This window comes from Moschus berezovskii, chromosome 25 (assembly GCF_049115385.1).
Source record: "Moschus berezovskii isolate FMDL1 chromosome 25, NW_MosBer_1.0, whole genome shotgun sequence".
Classification (NCBI taxonomy): Eukaryota; Metazoa; Chordata; class Mammalia; order Artiodactyla; family Moschidae; genus Moschus; species Moschus berezovskii.
The window spans coordinates 22359208-22378416 of NC_142484.1; the positions used below are offsets into that span (position 1 = coordinate 22359208).

The window sequence follows — 19209 nt, forward strand, 5'->3', positions numbered from 1 at the left end:
ATCATGGATCTAACCCATGTCTCCTGCATTGGCAGGAAGATTCTTCACCACCAAGGAAGCCCTCGATTCCATTTTCTAGCTTTGTTAAAAGTTCAGGTCAGCAGAACTTAGCTGAAGTTAAAACAGTGAAGAAGCAGTAGATTTACTCATAGCTCTGGCTACTTCGTGGGTCTTATCAGGCAGGTTGCTACACTGAAGCATAGCTCAGATTCTCAGCTCCCTGCTTCTGCTCATCTGGAGGTCAGTGCTCCAGGGGACCCAGAAGGTCCTTTTGCCTCCTCCACAGCTTCTTCATAGCCATGATCACTTCTTTGTTTCTCAGGGTATAGATGGCAGGATTCAGCATGGGAGTGACCATTGTGTACAGCACAGAGACCACCTTGTCCATGGGGAATGTCTGAAACGGCCGTGCATAGATATAGACACAAGGCACGAAGATTAAGGTGACCACGGCAATATGGGAGGCACAGGTGGACAGGGCTTTGCTACAGCCCTCCCGCAAGTGGCTTCGGAGCATGACTAGCAGTGCTGTGTAGGATCCCAGGAGCACCAGAAAACACATCAGGGTCACCAGACCATTGTTAGACACCATCAGAAGCTCTAAAACAAAGGTGTCTGTGCAGGCCAACTTGATCAGCTGAGGAACATCACAGTAAAAGTTGTCCAGCTTGTCAGGCCCACAGAATGGCAGCTGGACAGTCAGTCCAACCTGTGCAATGGAGTGGATGAAGCCCCCCACCCAGGAGGCCGCCACGAGGAGCCCACAGACTGTCCGATTCATGATAAGCATATAGCGCAGGGGCTGCGAAATGGCAACATAGCGGTCGTACGCCATGACCGTCAACAGGAAGATCTTGATGCCTCCGACGAAGTGGAAGAAGAAAAGCTGAGTCAGGCAGCCACTGAAGGAAATGACGGGCTTCCGCGAGAGCAAGTCAGCCAGCATCCTTGGTGCCGTGATGGACGAGTAGCAAAAGTCCAGGAAAGAAAGATTGCCTAAGAGAAAGTACATGGTTGTGTGCAGGCGTGGGTCAGAGGTCACCACGGCCACAATCAGGAGATTTCCAGTCACAGTCATAAGATACACAACCGAGAAGACGAAAAAGAAGAAAAGCCGGAGCTCCCATGCCTGAGAGAGCCCCAGGAGGACGAAACCTGTCACCTGGGAATGGTTCGCTGCGGTCATCTGCTGGTGTGGCCTGGCAAGTGAACCTGCTGAGGAAAACGGGCATATTCACTGTGGGCTCCACAAGCTTTTCTGGGGCAATATCTTCTGGCTTCCCTGGGGGATAGAGTTTTCACCTGTCACTTAGTACAAGAAGAAGGTTGTAAGTGGTTCAACGGGACACACAGAATTTGAACATCATGTACTGGTATAATCAAACACCAAGACCATAAAACACAGCACAGCACTAATGGTATTTATAATTCATGAGGATCACAAGTAATCAGTCCTCAAAAATTAAAAACTGGTTCAGTTCAATTCAGTTCAGTTCAGTCGCTCAGTTGTGTCTGACTCTCCGCGACCCCATGAATCACAGCACGCCAGGCCTCCCTGTCCATCACCAACTCCCGGAGTACACTCAAACTCATGTCCACAGAGTCGGTGATGCCATCCAGCCATCTCATTCTCCGTCGTCCCCTTCTCCTCCCGCCCCCAACCTTTCCCAGCATCAGAGTCTTTTCCAGTGAGTCAACTCGCCGCATGAGGTACTAGAGGCAATATTGCCAAACTGGGAGTGAATTTTTATTCTTTCAGTAACTAACTATATAAACATTAACAATCTTCAAAAAGTCTCTAAACCTCACTTCCCACATCTATGTATAAAGTAGCCATAATGTCTTCAAAATATTCTATAGTTTATAATTATATGTGGCATTTATGTAGGAAACCTGATAAATTCCCATGGCAGATATTTAGCATTTCCATGGGGTGACAGATCGCTCATTTATATCCCTAAACAAAAAAAAGTGCAAGTTCCCATCATATCCCTGGAAAAATATTCAGTTTCCTTTTGAGTTAGCTCTAACTTGGACATATATTCCTGCTTTAGGATTTTCATCCTAGGAGAATGTTAAATCATGGACAAGGAACAAAATAGAAAACACTGTTCTTCAGACTCACAGACTTAGAGAACGAACTTCAGCTTACTAGAGGGGAAGGATGGGGGAAGGGAGAGTTAAGGAGCTTGTGATGGACAGGTACGCACTGCTATATTTAAATGTACACACAATAGTGTCCTACTGTAGAGCACACAGAACTCTGCTCAATGTTGTGTGGCAACCTCGATGGAAGGGCAATCTGGGGGAGAATGGGTACATGTATATGTCCGGCTGAGCCCCTTTGCTGTTCACTTGAAACTATCACAACATTTTTAATCGACTACTCTATATACAAAATAAAAAGTTTAAAAAAAAAAAAACACAGCTACTGCACATTATAAAGATAACGACCTACTGCTTTTCTAACATCTGATTAGAAAACATGTGGAAGAAAAGCTTTCTGTCATGTGTCTCTGAGAAACCCAGAGCAACGATAATCCCCTGGGGAAACAAAAAAGAAGGGTGACTAGAACAGAGTGTGATCATCAATGTTAATCTCGAGGTACTTATCTGCAGTGTAATTTCTTATACATATGAAAAGTTTCAAGAGAAGATTACAAATACTGATTTAAGTTTTAAAATTGCTATCAAAATACAGAGCTGCCTCAATATTTGAAAACCTTGGAAATAAAAGAGATATTTCATATATTTAAGCATTTTAAAAGATACTAAGAAAGCTAGCTATTTACAACAAACCTGGAATGCATCTCTTCACATCCCATAACAGAATGGTCACTTATCAATTCAAGTTTAACTTAACTAGTTTTGCACTAGTACATGTGATCTTGGGAAAGTTACTGAACCTCTCTCAACCTTAATTTTCCTGCCAGTAAAATGAAAATTATGACAATATACCCAGTTTGCCTTACTGAGATATTTTAAGCATAATATGTAAATTAATATATAGGTATGATTTTTCCCCAACCTTTGTATGGTTTTAAGCAGATTCTGTTACCGATGAGCCTAAGAGAGGAAAAAGTTTACTCTCATTTGTCATACCTGAAACGTTTCTAAGTGGGAAATTCAGTGTAATATATCTTATATCTAGCACTGTAAATGTAAATTTTAGGTTTTTAACTAACATAGTGGATTGTTCTTCAGCACACATTTTTAGGCATTTTAGTTATAATTCTAGGCATACATGCAATGCAGGGGAACTGGGTTCCATTCCTGGGTTAGGAAGATCCCATGGAGAAGGAAATAGCAAGCCACTCCAGTCTTCTTGCCTGGGAAATCCCATGGACAGAGGAAACTGGCAAGCTACAGTCCATGGGGTCACAAGAGTCAGACACAACTGAGAGACTAAACCACCAAACCACCACTAGGCATACATTTGTGAGTTTTCTATTCACTCCAATTCAGTGATCATTCATTCTCAGAATATTTTATGTAAGCAAAGAGTACTAGCAACTGTAAGACCTCAAGGAGAGAAGTCTATTTCATTCATTTTAGGACCTCTACTTCCAGATACCTATGGTGCTCAATAGCCATAACTTTTGCCAACACTATAAAAACCAGCTTGGATAGAGAGGAAAGCATGTTCCCAGCATTACCAGTAGACCATAGATTTTGGACTCATAAACTGTGATCTCCTGGCTAAAGAATCTGAATTATTCTGAATCTAGTCTGTGTGGTGTGGGCAATGGTGCCTACGTCGCAGTTTTCAATATTGCAAACTGAGGACAGCAACACTTCCCTTGTAGGGTTGATTTAAGCATGAAATTAAACAATGTATAGAAAACTTTTAGCCTAATGCCTAAAAGAACACTAGATAACGGTATCTTGAATGTAAATGAATAGTAGCTGTATCTTGAAATTTAGAAAGTATTCTTAACTCAGAAACAGGGAGGGAGAGAAATGATGCATTTCAGAGGGAAGACACATTAAGAAAATACACAGAGTGCTCGCTTTGGCAGCACATATACTAAAATTGGAACCATACAGAGAAGATCAGCATGGCCCCTGCACAAGGATGATGTGCAAATTCGTGAAGCGTTCCATATTTTTATAGAATACATTTTGTATAATAACTGTGTAACAGTTATTGTTTGGCTTTTAATATTTTAATAATAAGCTAACTAGAGAAATCAGTTTGGAAAATCTACTCTAGGACCTCCCCTGTGGTCCAGCGGCTAAGACTTCTTGCGCCCAATGCAGGGGACCCCTGATCAGGGAAGTAGATCCCACTTGCCACAACTAAGGGCTCCCATGCTGCAGCTAAGACCGGGTGCAGCCAAAATAAATAAATATTTTTAAAACAAAAATCTAGTCTAAATATTTATATAATGTTGTCAAATACAAAGATGGTAAATGGAAAACCACAAAAAAGAAAAAAAATACAGAGATGTGACTGTAGAGGGAATGTCTGGACAGAGTCAGAATGTCTTTCTTGAAATAGAAATAGTGGTAAGCGATAACATAGGAAAAGTAGACAGAGGACACAGGTCATAACTTCAGCTTTAGGTAAATGTCAGGTTAAGAAGTTCCTGTTTTAGATAGAGTTTACAAGCAGGGGAGTAAGGAAATCAAAAAGGCATCAGTACTGCTTAGCTGTACCATTTGAACACCCTGTTTAAGTAAACATATAAAATTTGTGAATTCTCCTTGGTCAGTGGAATTATAGATACTTAAATACTTTGGCCACCTCATGCAACGAGTTGACTCACTGGAAAAGAGTCTGATGCTAGGAAGGATTGGGGGTGGGAGGAGATGGGGACGACAGAGAATGAGATGGCTGGATGGCATCACCGACTCAATGGACATGAGTTTGAGTCAACTCCAGGAGTTGGTGATGGACAGGGAGGCCTGGCGTGCTGTGATTCATGGGGTCGCGGAGAGTCGGACATGACTGAGCGACTGAACTGAACTGAAACCTTTTGTTTACTTACTCCATTTAAGTGAACCTCCAAGAAGGAGGGAATATATGTATTCATACAGCTGATTCACTTTGTTGTACAGTAGAAACTAATACAACTTTGTAAAGCAATTACATTCCAAATAAAAAATAATAAAACCTACCAAAAAGAGGAGAGTGTAATTTTAAATCTTATTTCTCATCCTAAAAGTAGAGAGACCACAGAATGAAAAATGGTCTTAGACTTTAATGCAAAGTCACTCCAGCAGAGATGAGACTCAGAGAAGAAAAATGACTTGCTAAATTCTCAAGGTTAGTTAGTAGCACAGACTAGACCATGCTCTACATCATGTCCTTCCAATGGAAATTTCAAGATCTACGTCTCCAAATGGATGAGAAAAAGCCAAAGAACACATGAAATAGCAGTGATTCACTTACCTGCAGGTTCCCATATAAGATATGCCAACAGCAAATATAGGTTTATAAATATGGTCAAAATATTTGAGTGTAAAGATTCTGCCGAACCCTTGAGAGGACTCTGGAGAATGGAACTTGACTAATTTTAGTGCAGAGGGATTACTGGCAGAACACGAGGCAAATTCCAGGTATGGGGCAGACAAACCTGCCTGGTGCTCTCCAAAGTCAAATGTCACTGGAGACCAGACCACGGAAGGGCAATGGCTTGAGTAAACCATCCCTGTAGGATAAATGAACTGCTTTCCCTCTGGCTTGAAAGATTTTTCTGCATCACCATATCATGGCACCATAATTCAAAAATTAAATTTGCAATTATTTGTCTCCAGTTATCTGTTTTCCTATCTTTCTCCTACCCTATTTTATAATGCTTCTTAATTACCATACAGATCAAAGATTTAAATGCATAAAATAAATCAATGTGAGCGTTCACTGAGAAAGTAAGAGTTCAGCCAACTACCACAAACCTGCTGCTCCTCAATCTGACTTTATTGTTCCCAACCAATTGCTTTTTGTATCATTGTCCTTGTTAAAGATTTTTAAGGTCATCTGTGTATTGGACAATATTTTATGCATATTAATAAGGCAAAGTATATACTGCATAAAATCCTCAAATTTGTAGATGTCTTAGAACTCTCAGATATGAAAAGTTTACTAAATTTTTGTTATGTGTTTATTTTCAAAAATTATATTCCAATTGATATATGTGAGATGCAAGCTCTCAGATTTGAAAATTTTACTGAATGTTTGTTATATATGTATGCTATATATTTATTGTTTATATTTATTTATGTTATTTATTTTCAGAAAATTTATTCCAATTGATGTATGTGAGATGTTCAAGCTCACCATATTTTTGACAACAATAATTATCAATCTTTGCATCATTTTCAATTGAATTTTCTAGAAGTCTGATTTTAACATGCACTTTTAAAATTATTGAAGATAATTAATTTTTGTCTTAAAAATTCTTCCATGATATTCATATTGATAGTGTTGTTTCTTTATTCTTTGCCCAGATGTTCCATGCATTATCATTTTTGTAGTTTTGTTTATCTTATTTGTGAACTATTAATTAAGAATAGAAATTCTACCTTTTACACTGTTGGTGGGAATGTAAATTGGTACAGCCAGTATGGAGAACAATATGAAGGTTTCCTAAAATCACTAAAAATAGAGTTACAATATGACCCAGCAGTCCCACTCTGGACATATATTCAAAGAAAATCATACTTCAAAAAGAAACATGCACCACAATATTTATAGCAGCACTATTTACAGTAGCCAAGACATGTAAGCAACCTAAATGTCCACTGACAGATGAATGGAGAAAGAAATAATGGTACACATATACAGTGGAATACTACTCAGCCATAAAAAATGAAATAATGCCATTTGCAGCAACATGAATGGACCTAGAGATTATCATTCAAAGTGAAGTAAGTCAGATAGAGAAAGATAAGATATAATATGACTTATATCTTGAATCTAAAAAATATGATACAAGTGAACTTATTTACAAAACAGACATAGAAAACAGCTTATGGTTACCAAAGGAGAGGGATTCAAAAATTAAAAGTTTGAGATTAACAGATACCTACTACTACATATAAATGACAAGAAACTACTGTATAGCACAGGGAACTATATTCAATATTATGAAATAACTTACAATGGAAAAGAATCTGAAAAAGAATATATTTATATACACATATAGTAACTAAATAACTACAGTACACTTGAACCTAATACAACATTGTAAATCCATTATATTTCAATTAAAGAATTTTAAGAAAAAAAAAGTAGCTTCAAATATCTTGGAGTAGGAATAAATTTATGTAATATTTGAGTTATTCTTATACCTTTTAAATTAAAATTCTATCCATGTCTTTAAAAAATATGACTGGAAATCTATCACTACAGTTTAAAATACTTCTTATGAGAGTATTACATTCCTTTCCTCATACATTCTATTTCTTCATTACGTGCTCTAAATATATTTCTAATTTTGGGCTACACTAATTACAATGTTCTGGAAATGTGATATTACACGGCTAGGTTTCCTTATGTAAAAAGAATATGATAGGATATATGCTTACAAATATGCCAGCCACTAAACCCCAGAGATCAGAATCCCTTGGGGGATGCTTGCTTTTTATATCTCTAGGCATAAAATAATTGAACTGAGAACAGAAGTCACATTCACTTAAACCTGCTTCTTCTTCATGTCAAGATGAAAAGGTACAATTGACTCATTTTTATTCTTAAAGTGATGAGAATAAGGAGGAAGGTGAGTTTCACAATTACAATGCTCATGCTGTATAGGTATTAAAATAAACAGGTTTTAAATTAACTCCTGATTTTCCTGCAAGCTGGAGGTTCAGGCCACCAAGACACAGGAAGGGAGCGAAGAGCCTGTAGACACCTATCTCAGACTCAGACTCCTTATCTGAGTAGCCCATGGTCAAATGCGTGAATTAACCTATGAAGTCATCAGCCTCTAAAGTAGGAATTACAATACTAGAAATATTTTTACACACAATGCACAATGCAAAAGATGTCTTATTTAATTTGCATGGCCATCTTTAGAAGCATTTATTATTTTTTATAGATTAAAACATGAAACTCAGAGACTCTCTGCTGAGTCAAACGTTACACTGTGTGAGAGTTAGTACTGAAACAAAACGTGTTTGACTCATGATTCAGTGTTCTTTCTGCCACTCTGTGTTAATGGTTTCCTTCTTTAAAGGGGGGCAATTTTTGAAAATCAAATCCAATTTTTTTTTATCATATTCTAGACCTGAGCTGTCCACTGCTATAGCCACAAGCTGCACGTAGCCACTGAGCATTTGAAACATAGTGTGATTTGAGGTGTTTTGTTAAATCAGTCAGTGTTAGTCACTTATGGACTCTGCGACCCCATGGACTATAGCCTACCAGGCTCCTCCGTCCATAGAATTCTCCAGGCAAGAATGCTGGTGTGAGTTGCCATTCCCATCTCCAGGGGATCTTGCCAACCCAGGAATCGAACCCAGGTCTGCTGCATTGCAGGCAGATTCCTACCATCTGAGGTAGGAATTAATTTATTAATTATTAATTTCAAAGATTTATACAAAAATATAAAATAACTGGTAACAATTTTTATATCATTACATTAAAAGTAATTTTTATGTATACTAAATTAAATATAATAGTAAATTGACTTTAGCTATTTGCTTTTGCTTTGTAAAAATAAAGGAGGGGAGGGGGCTTCGAGGACATTATATTAATAAATCACCCTTGTGACTGCATTATCTTTCTATCGAGCAATGCTGACCTAGATTTTACCTTTGAAAAAATACTACCAATTGTCATAGTTTTAATAGCACTTTATGGTGCATGGAAATGTTTAAAAACTTACCTTTGAGTTGCTAAACTGAAAAAAAAAATAAATTGCTAAATCGCTTTTGAATCCAAAATTTACATAAGGTCTGAATCAGCTGAGTCAGTGTAGTAGATTATTCCAAGGGGGGTCAAACATACAACATAAAAAACTTTAACCCAGGCCTAGTAGAATTTACTGCTTAGTAAATAGTTAAATAAAGTCAGTACTGGTTAGCATTATTCATTTTTATGTGGATTAAGATGTAATCTGTATAAAAATTCTTCCCATAAACAAAACATCCCAATTCTATGTGCTGTAATAAGACATTGGAATGCATATTACACTGCCATAGATTCTCTGAGACTATGTAAAGTGTTTTTCCAAAACACTGAAATGTGAAATGGTGCAGCTCTGTCCTCCATCCAAAAGGCCCTTCTTGAGAGGATGTTTTCAAGAATGGGTTTTAAATGATCTTATAATGCTTTCTGGCACAGAAAAGAAGCAGAGAGAGGTTCAGAGGAGAAAATATGAACAAAGCAAAATGGTTCCAGTTCTAGTTCTAGACTAGCACCTCTCCAACTTTAATGTGCTCACACAACAAATGCAGATCCTGACTCATTTGGTATGGCTTAGGACCTGAGACCGTGCAACAAATCCCCAATGGTGTTAGTGATGTTCCATGTTGAGTAATAAGGACCCACAGCACAGAAATGTTTGGGAAAGAACAAAGACAAGACAGAGAAGTAAGCTGGCTTGAGTAGAGGGAAGACAGGTGCAGAGCCCTGGAACAGAACCAGGAACATGGGCAGAATGGCAGACGTTTCACTGTGATCGAGAGCCCAGTAAAAATCAGAGGGCATGTGGGAGAATTAGACACATGAGGAGAGAGGTTAGTGAGTTTGTGACACTCAGGGCATTCTGAAGGCATGCTTGAAAAGACTTTATAGGCAAAAAGCTGAGTATTGGGTCTTCTTGAACATTCCTTTTCTATTTCTGTGTGTGGTCTCTAGGACTAGGCTACACCTGTGTGTTAGTTGGCAAGAGTTGAAGGGAAAGGAGGACTCATGGGTGTTTTAGCAACAGGTTCAGGGCAACTGGACAATCTCTCTTCTGCACATGGTTCCCCTGTCTCCATCCCTCAGGACAGAAAAAGAAGAGCAGATGCAAAAGTCACATGTTCTGTAAAATCTGGCCACCTTGCTCAGAGGACAGCTGTTCAGTGTTAGGAAGCTCCTTTGTTTTAAACAGATTTGGGGATGCATGTGGTCAAAGAAAGTGTGCCCTATCCTTTTTTTTGTTTTGTTTTTTAGATCTAAGGGACATTTATTTAGGGGTAATGTATACCAGTTAAGTGTCTTTCTGTTTTCTTTTTTTTTTTAATTAATTAATTTATTTATTTTTTGCATTACAATAGTTTAATATGAACAATCAGAACTAATTAACAGTATAACAATATTTTACAACTGAAATAATTAAAATAAACTATAAAATTACTACATAAAACAGGTCTGATCTAGCTTATTACTTTCTATAATCTCTTCAGTGCTGCAAAACCATTTATTTCTTTTTTTTTTCATGTTTTAATAAACACTTCGTCTTTTTGTATTGCTTTCTTTTTCATCACAATAATAGAAATATAACACCATATATCACTGTGAAACACATTTCCACATAAATGCTGATAAGCACAAAATATTTTTCATCATTTACATTTTAACTGTAATAATATATGGCAGGATTAAAGCTGCATCCATCATGTGTCTAACTAACCTTGCTGTAATGAATTTTTAAATGTAATGGTTTCTGTCGCAAAGTAAAATCGTACATAATGTCTAGTGACACAGTACGCTGGTGGATGGGTGGTTTTGGAAAATGGAAATGCAACTTCATTTTTAATTAGATTTATAAACTTCACCACCTCCACCTCCAGCCAGCTTCCCAACCCTCCCTCCCACCACCATTATTTATTTATTTATTTTTAAATGAGGTTTTTAATTAATGTTTGACAGAACTGATTCAGGTTGAATAGACTAAATTTCTTTAAACAAACTTACTTATACTCCAGAGTCCTTTAAAAACTTAATAGCATTTATACATTGAAGGTATTTGATTTTCTTGTAACTAGCACTTCAAATGCAACAAGCATTTGAAGCAACAAGCATTTGACCCAACAAGTAAAACTTTCTACAGTTCATAACTCTTATAAATAAAATAAATTAAATGTACAGTGAATAAGTTCTCTGAACTATTTCAATATTTCTGCAGGTTTAGTAACATCATAAAATACATTTCAACTAAAATTCACAAATCTAAAAACCTGTTAGGCATTTTTAGGCGTTTTAAGTTGGAAATGAAGACCAGTGTTACATCGTAATATGCCAATTGCAAATAGTACTTCAAATAGCAAATACTACAGTTTGTCCCAAACTTTAAAAACTATTCATGAACTCAACACTAAACTATTGATGGCTATGAGAATTGTTTCCTAGCCTTTTTGAAAATTTCAACCCATTTATGTTTAAGGTAATTATTGATAAGTACGATCCCGTAGCCATTTTCTTTATTGCTTTGGGGTTCAAGTTTATACACTCTTTCTGTGTATCCTGTCTAGAGAAGATCCTTTAGCATTTGTTGGAGAGCTGGTTTGGTGATGCTGAATTCCCTCAGCTTTTGCTTGTCTGTAAAGCTTTTGATTTCTCCTTCATATTTGAATGAGATCCTTGCTGGGTATAGAAATCTGGGCTGTAGGGTATTTTCTTTCATCACTTTAAGTATGTCTTACCACTCCCTTCTGGCCTGAAGAGTTTCTGTTGAAAGATCAGCTGTTATCCTTATGGGAATCCCCTTATGTGTTATTTGCTGCTTTTTCCTTGCTGCTTTTAATATTTGTTCTTTGTGTTTGATCTTTGTTAATTTGATTAATATGTGTCTTGGAGTATTTCGCCTTGGGTTTATCCTGTTGGGGACTCTCTGGGTTTCTTGGACCTGGGTGATTATTTCTTTCCCTATTTTAGGGAAGTTTTCAACTATTATCTCCTCAAGTATTCTCTCATGGTCTTTCTTTTTGTCTTCTTCTGGGACTCCTATGATTCGAATGTTGGAGCGTTTAACATTGTCCCAGAGGTCTCTAATATTGTCCTCATTTCTTTTAATTCGTTTTTCTTTTTTCCTCTCTGTTTCATTTATTTCTATAATTCTATCTTCTAGTTCGCTAATCCTGTCTTCTGCCTTTGTTATTCTATTGTTTGTTCCCTCCAGAGTGTTTCTGATCTCATCTATTGCATTATGCATTGTATATTGACTCTTTTTTATTTCTTCTAAGTCCTTATTAAATCTTTCTTCCATCTTCTTAATCCTTTTCTCCAGGTTATTTATCTGTAACTCCATTTTGCTTTCAAGATTTTGAATCATTTTCACCATCAAAATTCGAAATTCTTTACCAGGTAAATTCCCTATATCTTCTTCTTTTGTTTGTGTTGGTGGGCAATTATCTTGTTCCTTTACTTGCTGGGTATTTCTCTGCCTCTTCATCTTGCTTATATTGCTTTGCTTGGGGTGGCCTTTCCCTCTTCTTGCAGTTCGTGGAGTTCTCTTTATTATGTAGTTTCTTCGCTGTGTGTGGGGTTGGACGGGTGACTTGTCCAGGTTCCCTGGTTAGGGAAGCATGTGTCGGTGTTCTGGTGGGTGGAGCTGGATTTCTTCTCTCTCCTTTAGAAGACAATGGGCTGCTTTTCTGGGAGCCTGATGTCCTCTGCCAGTATTCAGAAGTTGTTTTGTGGACTTTACTCCACGTTCAAATGTTCTTTTGATGAATTTGTGGGGGAGAGAGTAGTCTCGCCGTCTTATCCCTCCGCCATCTTGTTCCTTCCTCCCCAGAACACACTTGGTCGTGGAGTATCTCTTCCCAGCTGCTCCAGCAAGGTGCAGCCGCTGTACCTTACCTTGGACGAGGGGTATCTCCTCAAGGCCGCCCCTCCTGCTTTGAATGTGGATCAGCTCCTCTCGGCCCTCCGGTGCCCAAGCAGCCACTGCCTCCAGGACGTGGTACAGCTCCTCTCGGCCACCGCCCTAACCCTGGGCGCAGGGTAGCTCCTCTCAGCCACGATTCTGCACGTGGTCGGTTGCGCCGGAGCCGGGCGTCTCTCGCTTCTGCGCCGCTGGAGCCGGGCGTCTCTCGCGTCTGCGCCGCCAGAGCCCTGCCCTATCCTAATATGGCAGTAATGGATGGAAGTAAGAGACACAAGAGTTTCTTTAAGAGCCAGGAAGAAAAGCAGATCTGTGCCTGGCAGGTTGAGAAGATGATAGACCAGATGTCTGAGCATTGCCCTATATAACCTCTAGGTAGATACAAGACTGCAGACTGTGAGCAGCCCAACACCAAAAGGAAACTGGTCTGATTTTTCAGAGGTAAGGTCTTTGTTGACCCCAGGACAGGCATCTCCAAGTCGAGTGCTCTCTGTGCCTCCTTCTGGGGGACGTGGGGATGAAAGACAGGAAGCACTGCTTGAAAGCCTCCAATGAAGACTGAAATCCCCAAATGGCAGCACTAGCAGTAGCGCATCGTCTTGCTCAGTAACCCTGGTGATACAGGTAGGCTTAGCTCAGAGGACTAACAGAGGTTCACGAGGGAGGAATATTTGTGGGAGTGCTGCCATTCCACCATCATCGAGTGTCGGAAGCCAGCATGAGAGACCCCGCCCATGACAAGGTCTTGGCTTGAGGAGCTGGCACGCAAGGCAGTCCAGACCTCTGGGGATTTCTCGGGGCCTCCCCATCATCTACCCCTGGGCCTCCGTCTCTTCTTCTGATGCTTGGTAGTCCTCTGTGCTTTCTAAAAATTCTGACTCCTGCTCAAATACCCACCTTGAAGCCTTTGCATGGCAGCAATACAGTCCCTGAGGGTGTATGGGTCCTATAAACAAGCCAGGAATGAAAAAAATATTTTTACACAGAACATCCTAACCCTTCTGGCCCTGTTGGTGTTATAATTGTCAGTTTAGAATTTGGAATGCTCAGGACTGCACAAAGCGCCCCTGACATAAAACTAAGTCTGCTAACAATAGGCCCAAACACTCCACAAGCAAAATAGATACAAAGCCTTTCACGAGTTTAGAAGGGCCCCTTAGAGTGAGATCTGGAGGGAGCTCATGAGACTCTTGGCCCTCAAGGTCACATACCAGTGCTTGCTGATATGTCTCCCTGCCCCCTGTCTATGGTGTGCCTGGGAGTACACTAGAAGAAAACATAAAGGTTGATAACAAAATGAATAAGCATATAGTATTAGTGTAGAAAATTGTCTCTGCAGATGTATGGGGGTAGAGCCCAAAAACAGATACCATGCTACCTAGGGAGTCACAAAGTCTGCCCAGAACTGAGGCTCCCAAGATAAGGCTTGCTAATAGTTTTTACAGTTGACTAACTGATACACAAATAAAGCCATTTCTCATGCCTTGTGGCCTTGATATCCTAAGAGCCCATTGTTTAAGAGTTATGCGTGAAGGTACTAACTGTTCTAGAAGATGGTCTATGACTGCGTTCCTGGCACAATTTTATCAAGATGATCTCTCCTCCCTTTTTAGTGTTGATGGTTTTAGGGTATATAAGCACTGATGTAGAAAAATAGAGCCGTCTTGATTCTGCACTCAACAAAGACTCGACTCGTCTTTATTTGCTTTCTTTTCTCGCCGACGCCACTCATCCTGAGGGTATCCCTGGACTCTTGCCGAGGCTGTACCCCAGCAATCGAGCTTTACTGAAGTATTAGAAGAATATGCTTTCTACCTGGAAATCAGCTTGTGATTAGATTACAATAGAACAGCAGAACTGAAAATACAGTTTCCTGAAACATGTTCCGAGCCACACTAGAGCTACAATATGATTATTTTAAAGTGGAAGGGGGATTCTATCATCAATTTAGTTTGGAAAAAGTTGTTTGTTGTAGAGCTGTCCAGGAGAATCTGAAATAGTCTTAGTTAAAAAACATGTTTAACTTTATGTAATTCTGCATGTCTGAAACCAGTATGATCCTAACATACTTATTTCATGTACACCCTGGAATTAATACTCTAGAACACCCTTGAAAACCTTAATGTGAACATTATAATTAATTTTAACAATAAAAACCTTCTCTATAGGAAATCCTGGAGGCAGTTTCAGCCCTAGCCAACTATGTTATTAGTAGAAGTTTTTCTAAGCACGTAGCTCTTCTTTATGTGCCTTTTCAACTGATTTGCTTTAGAAAAACTCTCCAATGTTCTTTAGCATTAGACTTATTTTTAATGCTGAAGTTAAAGGGTTTAGACTTTGCTAAAAGAATTAGAGACAGTAGGGAGGATGTGAAAATTTATATATGGTTCCTAAAATCTGTGGGGGCTTCCGCAGCGATTCAGCAGGTATAGAACCCACCTGCAATGCAGGAGATGCAGGTTTGATCCCTGGGTCAGGAAGACCCCCTGGAGGAGAGCACGGCAACCCACTCCAGTATTTTTGTTTTCAAAATCACATGGACAGAGGAGCATGGTAGGCTATGGTCCATGGGGTCGCAAAGAGTCAGATTCAACTGAAGCTAGTGAGCACACAAAATCTACAGGGAAAGGATATTCTTTCTGTTTTATCTGAGACCTGATTTTTGATGGGTCTCTACCCATTAGTGGAAGCACAGGCTTAGTGCCAAAGGGTAAGAAAACCGGGGTTCAGTGTTTTCACAGAGAGAATATCTGGATTGTGAAGAACTGGAGAGGAACTGGGACTGCCTGGCTAATTTGACTCTTTATCTTTATCTCCGCAGATTTCTCAAAGGAGAATGGGTGTAAAAAATCAATCCACAGTGACTGAGTTTCTTTTCGCAGGATTAACTGACCAACCAGAGCTTCAGCTGCCTCTCTTCTGCCTCTTCTTAGGGATTTATATAGTCACGGCAGTGGGAAACCTCGGCATGATCTTGATAATCAGGTTGAGTTCTCAACTCCACAAGCCCATGTACTATTTCCTTAGTAGTTTGTCTTTTATAGATTTCTGCTATTCTTCTGTCATTACCCCCAAAATGCTGGCAGGGTTTTTATGCAGAGATAAAGCTATATCCTATTCTGGATGTATGACCCAGCTGTTTTTCTTCTGTATTTTCATCATTTCTGAGTGCTACATGCTGGCAGCAATGGCCTATGACCGCTATGTCGCCATCTGCAGCCCCCTGTTCTACAATGTCATCATGTCCCCCAGGGTCTGTTCTCTACTGGTGGCTGCTGTCTTCGCAGTAGGTTTTACTGATGCGATGATTCACGGTGGCTTTATGTTAAGGTTGACTTTCTACGAATCAAACATCATTAAACATTATTTCTGTGACATCGTTCCTCTCATTAAACTCTCCTGTTCTAGCACTTATATTGATGAGCTTTTGATTTTTGTCATCGGAGGATTTAACATGGTAGCCACCAGCCTGACCATCATCACTTCATATGCTTTTATCCTCTCCAGCATCTTCCGCATCCATTCCAAAGAAGGTCGGTCCAAAGCCTTCAGCACCTGCAGCTCCCACTTGACAGCTGTTCTTGTATTTTATGGGTCTCTCATGTCCATGTATCTCAAACCTGCTTCCAGCAGTTCACTCACCCAGGAGAAAGTGTCCTCAGTGTTTTATACCAATGTGATTCCCATGTTGAATCCCCTGATATATAGTCTGAGGAACAAGGAAGTAAAAAACTCATTGATGAAACTCTTAAGAAGAAAAATATCTTCATAATGAAAATGTTTTTTAAAAATTTATTGGGGTATAGTTGTTTTACAATATTGTATTGATTTCTGCTGTACAAAGTGAATCAGCTGTATGTTTAAATATAATCCCCTCCCTCTTGGCTCTCCCTCTCACCCCCCCATCCCACCCATATTAAGATTTGTTTATGCATTCATAATCATATGTATTGCTTGTATTCATGTCCTGAAACTTTAAAAATAATTGAAAGGAGGTAAAGTGGTTTTTCCAGTAGTCATGTATGGATGTGAGAGTTAGACTGTAAAGAAGTTTGGTTCAGTTCAGTCGCTCAGTCATGTCCAACTCTTTGCAACCCCATGAACCACAGCACGCCAGGCCTCCCTGTCCATCACCAACTCCTGGAGCTTACTCAAACTCATGTCCATTGAGCTGGTGATGCCATTCAACCATCTCATCATCTGTCATCCCCTTCTCCTCCCACTTTCAGTCTTTCCCAGCATCCGGGTCTTTTCAAATGAGTCAGCTCTTCACATTAGATGGTCAAAGTATTGGAGTTTCAGCTTCAACATCAGTCCTTCCAATGAACACCCAGGACTGATCTCCTTTAGGATGGACTGGTTGGATCTCCTTGTAGTCCAAGGGACTCTCAAGAGTCTTCTCCAACACCACATCGATTCTTCAGCAGTTGCGCGGCACTGGAGCAGCAGAGAAGATATACCCCATGTCCAAGGTCAGAGAAACCCCAGTAAGACAGTAGGCACTGGAGTGGCTGTGAGGAGATACTCCACATCCAAGGGCAAAGGACAAGCCCCAGCAAGATAATAGGGAGGGTGAATTCGCATTTAGAATCAAATCCCACTCCCACTCCCACCAGAGATGCTCAGAGGGTTCAAACAAACCTTGTGCACACCAGGACCCAGGGACCCCACAGAGAATGAGACTAAACTGTGTTTGAGCATCTCCTGTGGAGATACGGGTCGGTGGTGGCCTGCCGCAGGGACAGGGGCTCTGGGTGCAGCAGACTTGGGTATGGCCTAAGCCCTCTTGGAAGAAGTCACCATTAACCCCACCATAAAGCTGCTAGAACTTACATAAGACTGGGAAATAGACTCTTGGAGGGCACAACAGAACCTTGTGCACCAGGACCCAGGAGAAAAGAGCAGTGACCCCACAGGATAGTGTCCCGGACCATAAGGAAGGCTGAACACCAAAGAATTGATGCTTTTGAACTGTGGTGTTGGAGAAGACTCTTGAGAGTCCCTTGGACTGCAAGGAGATCCAACCAATCCATTCTAAAGGAGATCAGTCCTGGGTGTTCATTGGAAGGACTGATGGTGAAATGAAGCTCCAGTCCTTTGGCCATCTGATGCGAAGAGCTGACTCATTGGAAAAGACCCTGATGCTGGGAAAGATTGAAGGCAGGAGAAAAGGGGATGACAGAGAATGAGACAGTTGGATGACCTCACCAATTCAATGGACATAAGACTGAGCAACCTCCAGGAGATTGTGAAGGACAAGGAAGCCTGGTGTGCTGCAGTTCATGGGGTTGCAAAGAGTCAGTCAAAATTTAATGACTGAACAACAAAGATTTTATATATAGAGAGAGAGAGACTCTTTGCAACCCCGTGGACTGTAGTCCCACCAGGCTCCTCCGTCAACGGGATTCTCCAGGCAAGAATACTGGAGTGGGTTGCCATTTCCTTCTCCAATATATATATATATATATATATATATATATATATATATATAATATATATAAATATATGATATTATATACATTCAGTTCAGTTCAGTTCACTTCAGTCGCTCAGTCGTGTCCGACTCTCCGCGACCCCATGAATCACAGCACGCCAGGCCTCCCTGTCCATCACCAACTCCCGTAGTACACTCAAACCCATGTCCACAGAGTCGGTGATGCCATTCAGCCATCTCATTCTCCGTCGTCCTCTTCTCCTCCTGCCCCCAACCTTTCCCAGCATCAGAGTCTTTTCCAGTGAGTCAACCCGTCGCATGAGGTGGCCAAAGTATTGCAGTTTCAGCTTTAGCATCAGTCCCTCCAATGAACATCCAGGACTGATCTCCTCTAGAATGGACTGGTTGGATCTCCTTGCAGTATAAGGGACTCTCAAGAATCTTCTCCAACACCACAATTCAAAAGCATCAATTCTTCGACGATCAGCCTTCTTCACAGTCCAACTCTCACATCCATACATGACCACGGGAAAAACCATTGCCTTGACTAGACGGACCTTGGTTGGCAAAGTAATGTCTCTGCTTTTTAATATACTATCAAGGTTGGTCATAACTTTCCTTCCAAGGAGCAAGCATCTTTTAATTTCATGGCTGAAATCAGCATCTGCAGTGATTTTGGAGCCCCAAAAAATAAAGTCTGACACTGTTTCCACTGTTTTTCCATCTATTTCCCATGAAGTGATGGGACCAGATGCCATGATCTTTGTTTTCTGAATGTTGAGCTTCAAGCCAACCTTTTCACTCTCCTCTTTCACTTTCATCAAGAGGCTTTTGAGTTCCTCTTCACTTTCTGCCATAAGGGTAGTGTCATCTAAATATATTTACACACAAGACTAATAAAATGTAAAAGAAGTATAAAAGTAAGAAGCAGCAAATATTTTCAACTTAAAGTTTAATATCATTCCTGTGATTGAAACTCAATTTCTATCCTTTAGAAATTCAGTTCCATGAATC

At 40.0% G+C, this 19209-nt stretch overlaps 2 protein-coding genes and 1 non-coding gene across 3 annotated transcripts; 2 read left to right on the top strand and 1 right to left on the bottom strand.

The window, feature by feature from the left end:
* Positions 1-241: 241 nt before the first annotated feature.
* Positions 242-1186, bottom strand: LOC129548992 (olfactory receptor 4D5-like). Its single transcript, XM_055415991.2, has one exon. The coding sequence runs from the start codon at positions 1184-1186 to the stop codon at positions 242-244; it is 945 nt and encodes a 314-aa protein (XP_055271966.2).
* Positions 1187-4003: 2817 nt separating this feature from the next.
* Positions 4004-4110, top strand: LOC129549111 (U6 spliceosomal RNA). The gene has a single exon (XR_008684474.2). It is a non-coding gene; the product is annotated as a U6 spliceosomal RNA (small nuclear RNA).
* Positions 4111-15591: 11481 nt separating this feature from the next.
* LOC129548993 (olfactory receptor 8D4) lies at positions 15592-16533 on the top strand. Its single transcript, XM_055415992.2, has one exon. The coding sequence runs from the start codon at positions 15598-15600 to the stop codon at positions 16531-16533; it is 936 nt and encodes a 311-aa protein (XP_055271967.2). The 5' UTR covers positions 15592-15597.
* Positions 16534-19209: the final 2676 nt, after the last annotated feature.